Source organism: Zerene cesonia, chromosome 20, assembly GCF_012273895.1.
Source record: "Zerene cesonia ecotype Mississippi chromosome 20, Zerene_cesonia_1.1, whole genome shotgun sequence".
Lineage (NCBI taxonomy): Eukaryota > Metazoa > Arthropoda > Insecta > Lepidoptera > Pieridae > Zerene > Zerene cesonia.
The window spans coordinates 8,319,405-8,332,979 of NC_052121.1; the positions used below are offsets into that span (position 1 = coordinate 8,319,405).

Sequence of the window (13,575 nt, forward strand, 5' to 3'; positions counted from 1 at the left end):
CAGATTCGAAATTCAAATGTAATATTTTTTTATAATTAAGTGTAACAGTATTTATGGCCAGACTAAGTATATACGTTCTATACCTTTCTACATTTGCTTATTTGGTATTTTTCTGTAGAGATGGACTACGAAATTAAGGGTTGAAAATGGTTTTTAATATTTGAAGTTTTTTAAGAGCCAATCTAGCCATAGTGACCATTAATAATAATTGATATATTCTCACATGCACTAGCGTCCATGGCTCCTCGGTCGCATATGATCAGGCAGTTCCTTTGACACGTCCTGCCTAACTCGAAGAAAGTGTTCTCGATCTGAATCATTGTCTTCAACAAATTCTCCTGGAACTTATTAGCTGCAACAAAAGGTACATTTTAAAATAACACTTCGTTTGGATTTACTTCATGATTTTCCTATAGCAATAATAGCAAAGTACGGTGTTAGGTTAGGATATGGATGACACTAGTTCAACCGGAAGTAGAAACATAGAAGTACGTATTTTATTATAGTATATCTTGCGTATTTTAGTGATCATATTGTTGCAGAATTGGAAATTGTCATTCTCAATATTTTTTTATAACAATTATCAAAATATCCGCAGCCGTTATTGTAAAATGTATAATGTCAATACTTAATGCATGGGATACGAAAGACGATTTTTAATATATGTAGATATTTCAAATATTTACATATGTTAAAATTCGATCTTTTTATATCCTTAGCAACTAATACAATATCGTTAATTTATTGATAATATTTAATACCGGTCAAGTCCTGGTGTATCCAATAGATACTGGTTTGTGATTAATGTTCATTTACATCATATTATAACTATAAATAATTAATGATAATTACAATTTATAGTTAAGCGTGTAATAGACACAAAGTACGGAGACAAGTACTCGGTTTGCTGTTCACTTTAAATATAAAATTAATACATTACTAATTGCACGAAGATACGAATATTTTGCATTGATGTATAAAACGTCATTTCTTCTATATTTTCAAGAAGGTGGATAGTTAATATCTTTTATTGTATTTAATACGCTCGTTAACGATCCATAATACAAAGCTTGATGAATAATGAATATGTACACTGTTGTTATAGAAATTTCGGCGATGAAAAACCAATAAATTTTTATGTTATGTTGTGATTAGTTAAAAAGTTCAAGTAAGAAACAACAATCCTAGAAAATGAAATAAGCAACCATGTGAAGTGGCAACTATCTCTGTCAAATAGAATCATTGATGGCCTTGTGTGAATGAAATGATAAGGAAAGTGTAAATTTAAAAATTACAGTCACATAAACGATTCGCTTTGATTCTGATATATTTTCGTCTAAAATAAGAAGACAATTCATACTTATACATATTAATATAAAAAAAAACTGTTAATTTATAGGTTACGTTATACTAGAGGATTGGGAAGTGGAACTTACGTGATGAAGTAAGTATTTATTTATTTCAGAATCCACGATTATTTGAATGCTTTATTACATAGTTTAAAAGAAATAAAATAATAAAAGAGATGAACTATTTGAGTATAATTTTACTACTATATGCATAATGACTATCAGATATACATATTCAGCTAATTTTGTGGTGTCGTTATTAAAGTATATTAATTGATAATTTAGAAGTTGGAACTTCTTGCAAAGACCGGTTTTACTAACAAATAGCCATGCACGCATACGTCTACTAAATTAATCTTGTGTAATTGAAACCTAAGGTAAACAATTATTTTGTGTATAATAAAACAAGTATCATATAACGAAGTAACAAGACCTACCTACATACTAATAATTATTATTGCTAACTTGCGATGTTGGAAAGAGTATTAAATTTCAATTTCAATTTATGTATATTAATAGCATGATTTCTTGTTCGATGACTTATGGAGTTATGTATATTTATCTATACAAATTTATTATAATACATAATAATTAGGATATTTATATGGAATACCTATAATTGAATTGAACCGGAATCAAGTCTTGATAAAGTATGCTGGTTTCTTTTATATTCGTATAAAATTCTTATTTCCAAGATATATATCAGGTATATAATTCTAAATCTATATAACAATCGAATAATGTTATGTACGTATAGGTAGAGACCCTGAATTTCTCTCCCCGTTTTATTTTAAGTACTAGCCAACGAACTCTTAGAACGGTAGAGCGGTACGTCCATCGCATATTTTAACAATCAAAGAGGAAAACTAGAGCGCGGAAAAGAATTGACGTACAAAAGATAAATGGAATATAAAAACATCGCTGCCAGCTCGTGACTGTCGACTGAGGTCGTCGTCTGCCGAGACAATTTACGAGGCAGTGAAGAAAAAAACTAATAAATAACTAATTGTTGCGTTTTATGACAATCGTCACGTATTCGAGTATGAATATTGAATGATTTTTTCACAATAATAATTTGTCTACAAACTTATCAGAGTAGAAAATGGACTAATATTCTTCCTACATATATTTATAATAAAACATAGATGTTATAAATGATTCACATTAGTAACCTACTATAATTTCGAAAGGTGAAAGGCTACAGTAAACATGAACAAATGTTCAATAACATAATACAATATATGCGATTACATCCCGGCTATAAAAAAAATTACGAGCTTATTTATATACGCTTGGCACGTGCAATATTATATACGTAGCCGTTGATAACAACAGCCATGAACTTGATAAAGATTTTATATCACGTCTTTACTGCGCACTCCACTCATATTACTAGGTAGATGACACGTCACCATCTCCTCAAGTGTACAGCGATAGTCAATGTGTTAAACATTGGATCGTATCACATGACGAAATGTATCACATACGAACCGCAGAGTAAGCAATTCGATCGTCTATTTAAACTCTCAATAAAAAAATTAAAAGAGTGAAAATATTGTAAGTACCGACCGTTATTCCTTATCATACAGCCTAAATATATTAAAAACGATACGTCTACTGTAAACGATTATAGGTTAATTATAGTATACATCGATCCTCTGTTTTTGTTGTTATCAGATAATAAACATATTTTGGTTTATTTTGATGATTACACTTTACTAATAATAACTAACAACGGTGATGTCCACGATTATATATGCTTGAGAATAAAATTTTGTTAACTACCATGAAAAATGCATATGTAATATAACAATGCACTTATTTTGTATTATGAAATATTATATTTAGAAATTGTAATGCAAAATTCAAATTCATAAGAATACAATACAATTCGTCAAGCGATGTAAAAATCAGTCACGCACTATAATTTCGCATGTCTGCTTCGTCATTACAATTATCTATTCATTTTTCATATAACCGTGATCATTAAAATTATGTAACTCTGTACCTACCTACTAAGTAATTTCGATAGGAAATTGCAATTTTACGAGCCTTTATATATAGTTTATTAAAGTTTGTAAGTATGGATGTAAGTATGACGTAAGTAATGATGGATGGTTGTTATTGTTTCACGTAAAAATCTTCTGTGTATTTTTATAAAACTTTGCAGTAACATAGCTTATACATCAGAACAAGACATGAGCAACATAAATACTTGCTATACGAGTAGACCCTGATTTTACATATGATTTATAAATGATAAGAATTTTGCACTAGACATAATTACAAATTTATATTATTACATCGGTATAACCCACCTCATGATAGCTATTAAAATCTACGATATATATAGTGCTATGAAAACTCATAGTACACTCGATAATATAGGCTACCTTGCTGTTAGCTCACACAAACACTCGACAAACGACAAATTTACCCGACTTAACAAAGTAACAGAAGTCAAACAGATAAGCGTGTTTTAGAGATAAATTGTTACCTACGATTTAACGTCAATATATTTCCTACAATTTAATAGTAATTATCGCCTAACGCGTTAGGCTAATAGCCAACATAATTATAACTATTACTTGTCTCAACAAGCAGATGGTGTCGATGACATTGTAATAGTATATTTGGGTCACATGCCTGCCCTGACTTAGTAAAACAATAAGGATTGCTTATATTTTGATTATTACAGTAAATAAATATAAAAAGAAAATCGTTATAAAATGTACGATATTGTAACATATATATTGGAAAACTGTACAATTCAATTTCCTTTATGTAGAAAAACATTTCAATTTGTAATAAATTTTCCAGTTATGGAGCAATATTTATTTAAAATGTAAATTGTTGTTGGAAAGAAACACGATTTTTCAAGATCTCATTTAAAGTTATTAAAAGAAACAAAAGAATTTAAAAGCTGTACTGTCAAATAAAATATCAATTGTTTCATGTATCTATTATTAAAAATAATTTTATACGAATACGACGCAAATAATTTGTTTAAAATAACTCTTAGGTAAAATGTGACTTCAAATTTTACCGATTCATTTTCAAATTTCCTGTCAGCCAAGTTCTCTGCCAATTTGCCTTGACTTTCAACATCTCTAACGAACCGATGTATTGTCTGCCAGATATATTCGTACGACCATAAAACAATATTGAATTTCACGTATGTATTTTTTATGTAATAGCTTCAACCGAGCTGTTTGTTCACCTGATGGTTATTGTAAAACTTTTGTGACTTATACTCATAAATAATTCACTTTACACGAACCAACTGAGATAGAATATACAGGTATTTACGTTTATAATTTACCTACGATTGAATATTTTAGTGGCTCATTACAAATCAATATAAAAGTCATTATCATTAAAGTTATAGTCCATAATAAAAGGATGAACCAAAAGCTTAAACAAAAGTAGAACACACGGAAGAATAAAATTATGTTATCGCGTGCCTTGTTTCGTTTCTTCGTCGTTTGTAATAACTTCCATTCCTGGCATTATTAATTTTCAATACAAGGAAAAATAACTCGAGTACGACAGTTTCAACTATTAACTGGTTTCAAAATAAGACACTTTTCAGCATGCCTCATTAGAAGGCGATAGACTGTTTCTTCATTGTGATTCTTTCATGTCATTCATGAGCGATTTTATGCTGTGATTTTTGTGTATCGAGACAGTCCAGCCCAGTCTCAAGTAACATAGGATACTTCTAACCGCAATGAAAAATCTTATTCACACGGGTTTTCCTGTAACTAGACAGGAGGGCGAAGCCACGGGCGGAGTAGTAACGTAATAAATAAATCTTATTTATTTTATAATGTACATAGACCGTCTCAACTCAACTCAATGTATATATACACTCGGCAAGTGTAAATTTGAACTAATTATATTTATATACATGTGCAACGATTAAAGATATTACTTTGTAACTTTTACCAGGCTTGATTTAAATAATTCATATAGCTTTATTCATTTTCCGTCAACTTCAAAAAGACATGGTCGGTTTACTAATAAAGAGAAACATCTTGAGAAACTGGGGGAACCCGAAGCCCCTTTCCTTTGCCTCACCTCTAACCTTCTTTATGTGTTGGAAGAGGGTATGAGGATATGGTGATTTCTCTCCATCAGGCAAACCACCAGATCAATTGCCCGCTTTAATATAACAAGCATGAATATAAAATTCAACCTCATAATTTACTGTATTGACGTAAACTAAAACGTAAGAGTCCATAAAATATGAATAATCAGGCAGTCGCGTAAAAGCTATTCAGGATATTATTAAAGAAATTAGAAGTTTCTAGGTGGTAATTTGGCAACTAGCACAAAGGGACATTATCTGCAACATGTCATTTGAGACTGTACGTAATAATTGTGAAATTATTCAACACGCAACAAATTCAAAGTTTACACAACAAAATCATAATTAACGTAGCGATACACTCGACTTTAAGGAAAACTTAATGATTTCTTCACGACTTAAATGCGAAAACGATTAAGAGTAATAGCATAATTACAACAGTTATAAAAAGCCTAAAGATGAAGTGCGTTTCACAAAGGACGATATGTTTCGTATTGAGGTTTCGAAGACAACGTTCATTAATTAGCCCAATGAAAATGATGTTTTAGCAGGACTACTGGTGACCGTTCACTCACCGCAGTCACTTTGGTTCGCCAGAGCTAATCCAGCTGCGGCGCATCTTTTGCAATCCTGACGGCATTTACCGCCAGCTATATTAAGCCGTGATTCTGTTACAATATTATTTCAAGTAAACATTGAGTAACGATAAGGTATAAAGTCACAAACAAAGATTTCTAATCATATTTGAAAATAATAGGCGCAAGGTCGTCCTATGAATTGAACGCTTTTGAAATCGACCACTAACCCCGTTACGTGCGTCAATAGACAATTCAGAAAAAAAAATCGAAGTGTTTCAACGTTTGTTATATTCGGGACAGATATCTCATCAATTCAACTGATATAAGCTTGTGCTTCATTAGTACCATAGATCGCTAAAATTCAAGTCATTTCAATAACACACTTAGGCTTTATAACATTTATTTATAGATGTTGTTCAGCTAAATAACTCCATATTGTTTTTCAACGTTAAACGAAAATACACAGCAATATTGAACACGGCCATAATTCATGGTAAGTACTTATATTTACTATATTTATGAGAACTTAAACCAGAACTCCGTTACAAAAACTACTGCTTCCTGCCTAACACTAATTCAACCAAGACTGCAAAATTTATCGGAACCTAGAATCAATATACAATAGATTGCAATCATGATGCGTATCCGTACTCTTCATCCGTACGGTCTTACAGTATAATACGCTATAGAAATGGAATCGTTCAATGAGTTATAGATGTACACAGATACGCATCAGCCACATTGGCTTGTCAAAAATCAACACAATGCAAACACACGTAGGACTTTTAAACATCCATACGAACGGATGTAAACAGATGCATGCGTCAGAGGCTGATGAAAACTAAATACACTGGTGAAAACAAGATACGGCGACATAACGACGACAGTATCGGGTTGGAATCAGTTCATTCAAGTACGATCGATGCCGCTTGCTAATAGAATGAAAACGAATTCGCCTGAGTGAGCAATCGAACTAGTAAATGACCGTGTAATTCATACAACTGAACATTTTAAATTGCACCAATTAATGATATAAAAACAAAGGTTCTGCTGTAATTGCAGTTACGTAAGATATACATATTTAAATGGTGCTAAAGGATTGTGTTGTTCATTATGCGTTGTTAATTACTATGATTGCATATTAAATACAGCGATATTTGCAATATATGACTCCCTGCTGTTAATGTACTGATAGAAGGTTATAATAAAACAAACATCACAACGTGTCCAATACACAAATATAAAGTTAATAATTAATTAAGGCATATTATGCGTCCCAATCGTTATAACAATACCAATTAGTAATAAATCAATATCATTCATACAAGATATATAGCCATAGTTGCGGTAATCTCGCCTATAGGTACCTACAATGAAACTGAGAGTATATTTATATCCAGATTCCAGACAAACCGTGGACATGGCCGTGAAGCGTATAACGTCAAACAACGTGTTTCGTGTAGCCACCCGTGAAGCCCCATAAGAACAACACCGTCTATTATTATGCATTTCTATTATTGTATTATGCGCAAAGAATGCATTGTGAGGGAATTTTAAATGGATCTGATTTTCCAGCCACAACTCTCATTATCGAACGAACGCTTTGCGAACTGGTAATACAGCGATGTTAAATTATTGAGTCAAGTTTGTTTTGTATTGCATCATAATACTAATACCAATTTTCTATTAATGTAAAATTACTTCCATTGTTATAAATTTGTGTCGTTTATTCTTGATACTCATAGTCGTATCGAGAGCAAGGCGAAATGAATACACGGGTAAGAAAGACATCATTGTGATAATATTCAGCAGAGATGATAGCAAAGTTCAGAAATGAAAATAGATTTACACGTGACTACAATAAACTTCATCAGCAGTCGAAGCTCGGCTGTGAGCTTTAGAAACGAAAATAAACGTCACGCTCGCACGTGACCGAGCGTCCGGGGCAAATCGCAACGTCATTAGGACAAACGATGTCTTATTTAAATCGATCCATGTACCTAACAGACATGCTGTATCGGAATCCGGTTCTTCGGAAAATTTTTCAGCAGTATATATATAAAGATTTTACGTTTTAGTTTTCACTTGTTGACGCTACTTTATTGTAGCCAGAATTCCTAGTTTTACTCTCCTTGGCCTACAATTTTTGTAGAACTGAATTCTAATTGTTACATTTGCTTTAGTGTTCAGTAATCTGTGCTATACTGCCCCAAAATTGAAGTATATTTTTGGTTGTTTATCGTTTTTAAGATGAATGCGGGTACAAAGTGTCACACGAATATTGATGTCATTATAATCTCGCTTGACGTAATCTATCATGAATAGTGTTATATAAAAATGCTACTACGCTGAAACTGCATCACGAATAATATAATAGTTGGCAATGATATATCATTCAAGATAATGACAAACAGCTGTAGAAACATCGGCCTCACATGATTTATTATTATTTGTGTACCTACTTATTACTATGAACAAAGTAGTACATACATACACTTTTTGCATATGCAGATTTTGCTAACGTGCAAAATTTCCGAAACCGAAGAATTCAATAACTTTTATTTTATTAAATAATCTATACTAATATAATAAAGAGGAAAAGCTTTTTTGTTTGTTTGTATCCTAAAGGCTCCGTAACTGCTGGTCGGATTTTGAAATTTCTTTCACCAAAAGACATTATTCCCGAGTGCTATAGGATATTTTATACCCCGGAAATGTATCACGGGCGAACAGCTGGTATAAATAAAATGCCTTATATACATACATCATACATTAAAAGTCAAATGAAGAGAATTTTAATGTACGTTTCTTTGTTTGTTTTTGTGTACATTATAAATTTTTAGTTAATACTGTATTGAGTCGTTTGTAACGTGTAAAATAAGCATTGAACGTAGTGAAAACTAAACTATTAATATTATTTTTTGTATACAATTTGTTTTTTTTGTTGTAACATTGCCAAAAAAATTGAGATAAAGTTCCTGAAAGCACAAAATTCGGATATCGAAGAAATGCAATAATTTTCGCGATGTTAGAACTTTTCAGACATACCATTTTTCGCGCCTAAAAAGGTTTTTATTGCTTTAAACTCAACTGTTTGCAACATATGAACATGTCAAGAAGCGTTTATGAACATGTTATTTAATGGATCACGGTTATCACGCTGACTGAAGGAAATTGATAATATTTGGCAATCGCCACGCTATTTGACCTACCTTACGCGTTACACATACGCCCAAATAAGTGATAACTACATGAATATTATTGATCCCCGTTCTATTTAGATCACGCTTTGAAAGTCAGCCAAATGTTCGATCGGAAGGATATAGGGGCTCTGTCGGATTTCCATGGTCCTCACAAAAGTAGGGCAAATTACTTTTAAGTTGCAATAGGACGCCAAATATGTTTATGACAGTATCTTTTATTTGATACATATTACATAACAACATAAGGAATATTTATCATCTGTGTCAAATGCTATTTCATTGTTTTAAAAAGAGATACTTTATACATGAGGAAAGTGTTTTTTTATGTTATGATAATAATAAACATAATAGAAATGATGATTTTTACACCTCACTTGAACAAATTTAATATGATTATATTATATTTAAATAAAAAATTTATAAAGGCTTAATTGAGCCGCAAAGGCAACCATGAAAATCGAATTAACTATGGGTAATTTAACTTTATCAAAGTAAACATTGTGTGCTTAGTAAAGTTAAAATTTAATTTAGCATTTATAGCTTAAGCATAAAAAATAAAAGTAACATACCTTCCTCGGGGCTGAGATCTACAAACTTCACACCACCACTGAAAAGAAATACATCAGTTGAAAAAAATCCATACATGAAAGAAGTAAGTGAATAAAAATCATAACTTTAGAACAAAATTACTTCACAATTTAAAGACCAGATATACTATAAAAAACCAATGTTAAAACAAACCCAATTCTGAAACTTTAAATCAGAAGGAACAAGAATCAAAGAGAATGTCATGTACTTGATCAGAAGTATAAAGTTATGGTAAAGAGATAAAGATTGAGTGGGTCTGTTACAGATTGTGTTTAAAAATAATAAATAAAGTTCATATCTATGCAACATGCACTGTCTTCGTGTAGGTTGCACTTCATACCTTAAGAGGACGGTAGCCGTTTCCGGCACCCGGAACACCTGGAAACAAACACAATGTGGAACCATGTCTTATCGGATCTCCTCTCGGAGAAACCAAAACCCGCTATCAGCCACACATACAAACAATATCCAAGCAATCCATAATCTAATTTTCTATTGATTGCAAGGCTCATTAACCATAAATTTTATCTTACAAATAGTTAATAACAATTTTCATTGATGTTTAGTTTTATAGCATTAATTATCAGATAATTTTGTTTTGATAACAAAATTTTGTAACATATTGATTGAAAAAATGTAATAAACATTTGAGAATAAAAAAACACTTGTAAAACGCCGTGTTTAAACGCGATTTATTCTTTATAATTCAGTCGTTTCAAACACTTCGATTAAGAAAGCCAAAGTTAGAAAGCCGACACACAATTTCATATTGAAGACACTTAAAATAATAATATTAATATATTTAAAAATTTAATAACAGTAGGAAAAATATATTTACCTTCCATCCCAAGTTTTCGAAGAAAGTACTGAGTCGGGACTGTCCAGTGGTTTTTCCGCCGCAAGGCCCTGTTTAGGTTAAAAACACTATGCAATCATAGAAAACGGTGCCAAGTTTCCACGTGTTACAGTATACAATTTATTAAATTAATTCCACATTTTAAATATCTTCTTCAAAAAAAAAAGAATTTTAGGTTAAATTATTTTTCTACTAATCGATGTGTTTCTGTTATTTTCATTAAAAATTAAAGCTTTCTTACCTCCGGTCAGTACCAGCTTGTATACAATTTTCTGGGATTGATTCGCCATTTTCGTAGTACGCATATAAATAAATTATTTAAACTAAATTACACTAAACGGGACACAACGGAGGTTGAATATCATAAAATTGACGAATATACATATGTAAGCAAAAGAGCCATCACAGTTTTAAATGCATCGCCCGATAGGCGTGCCAAGGAAGGAAAGAATAAATCGAATCGGACAAAGGCATGAGCTTTATTTGTGTTATCTGTCAAATGTCAATCAAAACAAAATGTCACAGGTACAGAATATGTGCAGAGCACAGAAAATATATATTTTAAAAATAAATCGCAAAATAAAAATTCATTGGTATAAAGGTATCGTAATAATGTTATTCCCTAACAGTATTTTTTTAATATTTTTTAAATAATTTTCTTAAAACTTGTTTACTTACATGTTAAGTTTTCTGATAGGTCATAATTTATTGAAATCCTGGATTCCATATTTAATCGATTTGATTAACGTTGACGCGGGGAATTTTCTGGTGCCCCCAGCACCTGGGATTTATGTTGTCTCTTCCGTCCTCCCTTTCTGTTTTACCTAATCTCACAAAACATGGAAAAATCTCAATAGAAAAACGAATTCAAAAAACAGTAATGATTCAGTAATAGCTTTATTAAGTGACTCCCGAACAATCTATTTTTATAGTACATTGTGCATTCTTGTGCATGTTGGAATCTATCACAGTTACATTAATATTTTGATTATTTATGTCATTGCTTGTTGCAATAGGTTTTTCAAGTAGCAAAACAATTAAAGGTATATGACTCCAATATTTTCCTAAGCAGCGATTTTTCGTCTCAACATACACATTTTCTTTAGATGTTGAACACATGGTTTCGCCTGAAAAGAAAAATAAAAAATATATATAACTTTCATTGACTACATTTTATTACAGATTTGTTTATTTCATTACAGTAGGAAACAAATGCTTGATTGAATATTAACACAGTTTATAAAAGTTATGTATATAATGGTTATATTTAGGATCTAGTTCCATCCATCTCAATATCCATTCCACTCTAAATATAATAAGTCTAATTTATTGATTATTAAACCCACTTAGTTACTTTGAAATCTCACCATCTACATCTGGTACATCTTGATCAATCCATCTTGTAACAGTATTAACACACAGAACACTGATATCAAATTCTTGGCATAAGTATCTTGCATGGTTTACAAATATATTCAAAAACTTCAAACCTGAAAATAATATGGTTTATTGAAGTTGGTGTAAAGAGTGTATCATAATAATTTTAGGCATGAATACTATTTGCATATAGCTAATTTGTCAATCATTTTAATTGCAGTTAGAAAATTAGTGTCAATATCAATTGATCCTTAAAGAATTTAATCTACAGCAGCCACACCAATTGATACTGACCAACTTCATAATATATAAAAAAGTTTTTACTTATTAATACACGGCTACTCACATAATTATTTCATCATTACTTACCCATTTTATTGTCATCACCAAAGTGTTGAAACATTAGACTAGGCAAAGAATCAACTATAACTAATGACAACCTATCTAGACATATTTTCTTGAGTTTAATGCCTTGTAATAACTGTATTAAATCTTCCATTGACCATACATAAACTACTTTAATTTTCATCATAATTATTGCCATTTCCTGTAAAAAAATATAACATGAAACAATTTAAGACATGAATAACAATTTTTTTTTTCATTTTTTTATTGTTTACTGTATTCTTAAAATCTATACAAAATATTTGACAATTAAATATTAAATTAAAAGCTTACATCTTATCAAAGATGTAAAGACATTATGTGAAAGTGTTTTCCATAGGAATGAAAATATGATTACCTTATGGGATAACCGCCATGAATCTAGAATCTTTTGTATTCTAACAGCTGAGAAATCACCCTTTGTATCTATGTACAGGACTGTTTTCTCACTAGAGCGCACACAGTTTATAGCTATCTGCATACAGAGCTGTGTTTTCCCTGCCCCAGCCAGGCCACATACTTCAGTTATATATCCAATGGGAATACCACCATTTAATGCTGTATCTAGACTGAAAAACCATGACGATTTTTTAATATTTTCAGTATAAAATTAACTACCTAATATATTGTTAAAATGAATAGATACCTCTTTACACCACTTTTTAAGAATCTTTCTTTTATTGCAGATTCGGATAGTAAGGTAAATCCATTTTTTATAGGCGCTGAATAAAGTTTAAAAATACTTTCTCTTATATCTATTATGCATGTGATGTTTAATCTAGTAATATGCGACAATTTTTCAACGTCCTCCTGTACTAAATCTCGTATTGTAAAAATTCTATTTTGCGCTAATTTCTTCACAATTTCAGATGATAAGTATGGGCTCATTGAGATATTAAGTTTTTCCATTTCAAGTTTCACTTTCAAATCAATATTTTATAAGGGGCTTTAAGTGAACCATATAGGAATTGATGAAAATTTTCATCTCTGTAATGTTATTCAATACAACAAAAGTTTAAAAAATCTTTTGTTTGACTAATTTCAAATCTACCCAAAAATTTTAATGTTGGTCAGCCTTCATTTCTGTCAACTGTCAAAGGCACAGCCGTGGTCACAGCTATATTTAATAATGTTGATGATAATACAGATT

The 13,575-nt window shown here is 31.0% G+C and overlaps 2 protein-coding genes across 7 annotated transcripts in view; both read right to left on the reverse strand.

Moving 5' to 3' along the window:
* LOC119835232 (TRPL translocation defect protein 14) overlaps positions 1-11,125 on the reverse strand; it is an 18,999-nt gene extending 7,874 nt beyond the window's left edge. For 4 of the 6 annotated variants that reach the window (XM_038359937.1, XM_038359934.1, XM_038359939.1 and 1 more), the window contains exons 1-6: positions 10,906-11,125; positions 10,647-10,714; positions 10,149-10,186; positions 9,790-9,827; positions 6,015-6,110; positions 224-352 (exon numbers count right to left, since the gene is read on the reverse strand). In XM_038359937.1, coding sequence (XP_038215865.1) covers positions 224-352; positions 6,015-6,110; positions 9,790-9,827; positions 10,149-10,186; positions 10,647-10,714; positions 10,906-10,969 — 433 coding nt within the window. In that variant the 5' untranslated portion in view covers positions 10,970-11,125. The remainder of the gene's footprint in view (positions 1-223; positions 353-6,014; positions 6,111-9,789; positions 9,828-10,148; positions 10,187-10,646; positions 10,715-10,905) is intronic. The other 2 variants (XM_038359936.1, XM_038359938.1) reach the window with 2 other exon arrangements.
* A 420-nt stretch (positions 11,126-11,545) lies between these two features.
* Positions 11,546-13,467, reverse strand: LOC119835055 (DNA repair protein RAD51 homolog 4). The gene is made up of 5 exons (XM_038359662.1): positions 13,072-13,467; positions 12,784-12,994; positions 12,411-12,588; positions 12,032-12,154; positions 11,546-11,791 (listed from the first exon to the last, which is right to left on the reverse strand). The coding sequence occupies exons 1-5, from the start codon at positions 13,332-13,334 to the stop codon at positions 11,565-11,567; spliced, it is 1,002 nt and encodes a 333-aa protein (XP_038215590.1). The 5' UTR covers positions 13,335-13,467; the 3' UTR covers positions 11,546-11,564.
* Positions 13,468-13,575: the final 108 nt, after the last annotated feature.

Excerpts from the sequence above, each read along its gene's own strand:
- LOC119835055 (XM_038359662.1), bottom strand. The coding sequence starts at position 13,334 with ATGGAAAAACTTAATATCTCAATGAGCCCATACTTATCATCTGAAATT. Across the intron at positions 12,995-13,071 it reads TTAAAAAGTGGTGTAAAGAG|TCTAGATACAGCATTAAATG; the intron begins GTATCTATTCAT and ends ATGGTTTTTCAG. Across the intron at positions 12,155-12,410 it reads TGGTGATGACAATAAAATGG|GTTTGAAGTTTTTGAATATA; the intron begins GTAAGTAATGAT and ends TATTATTTTCAG.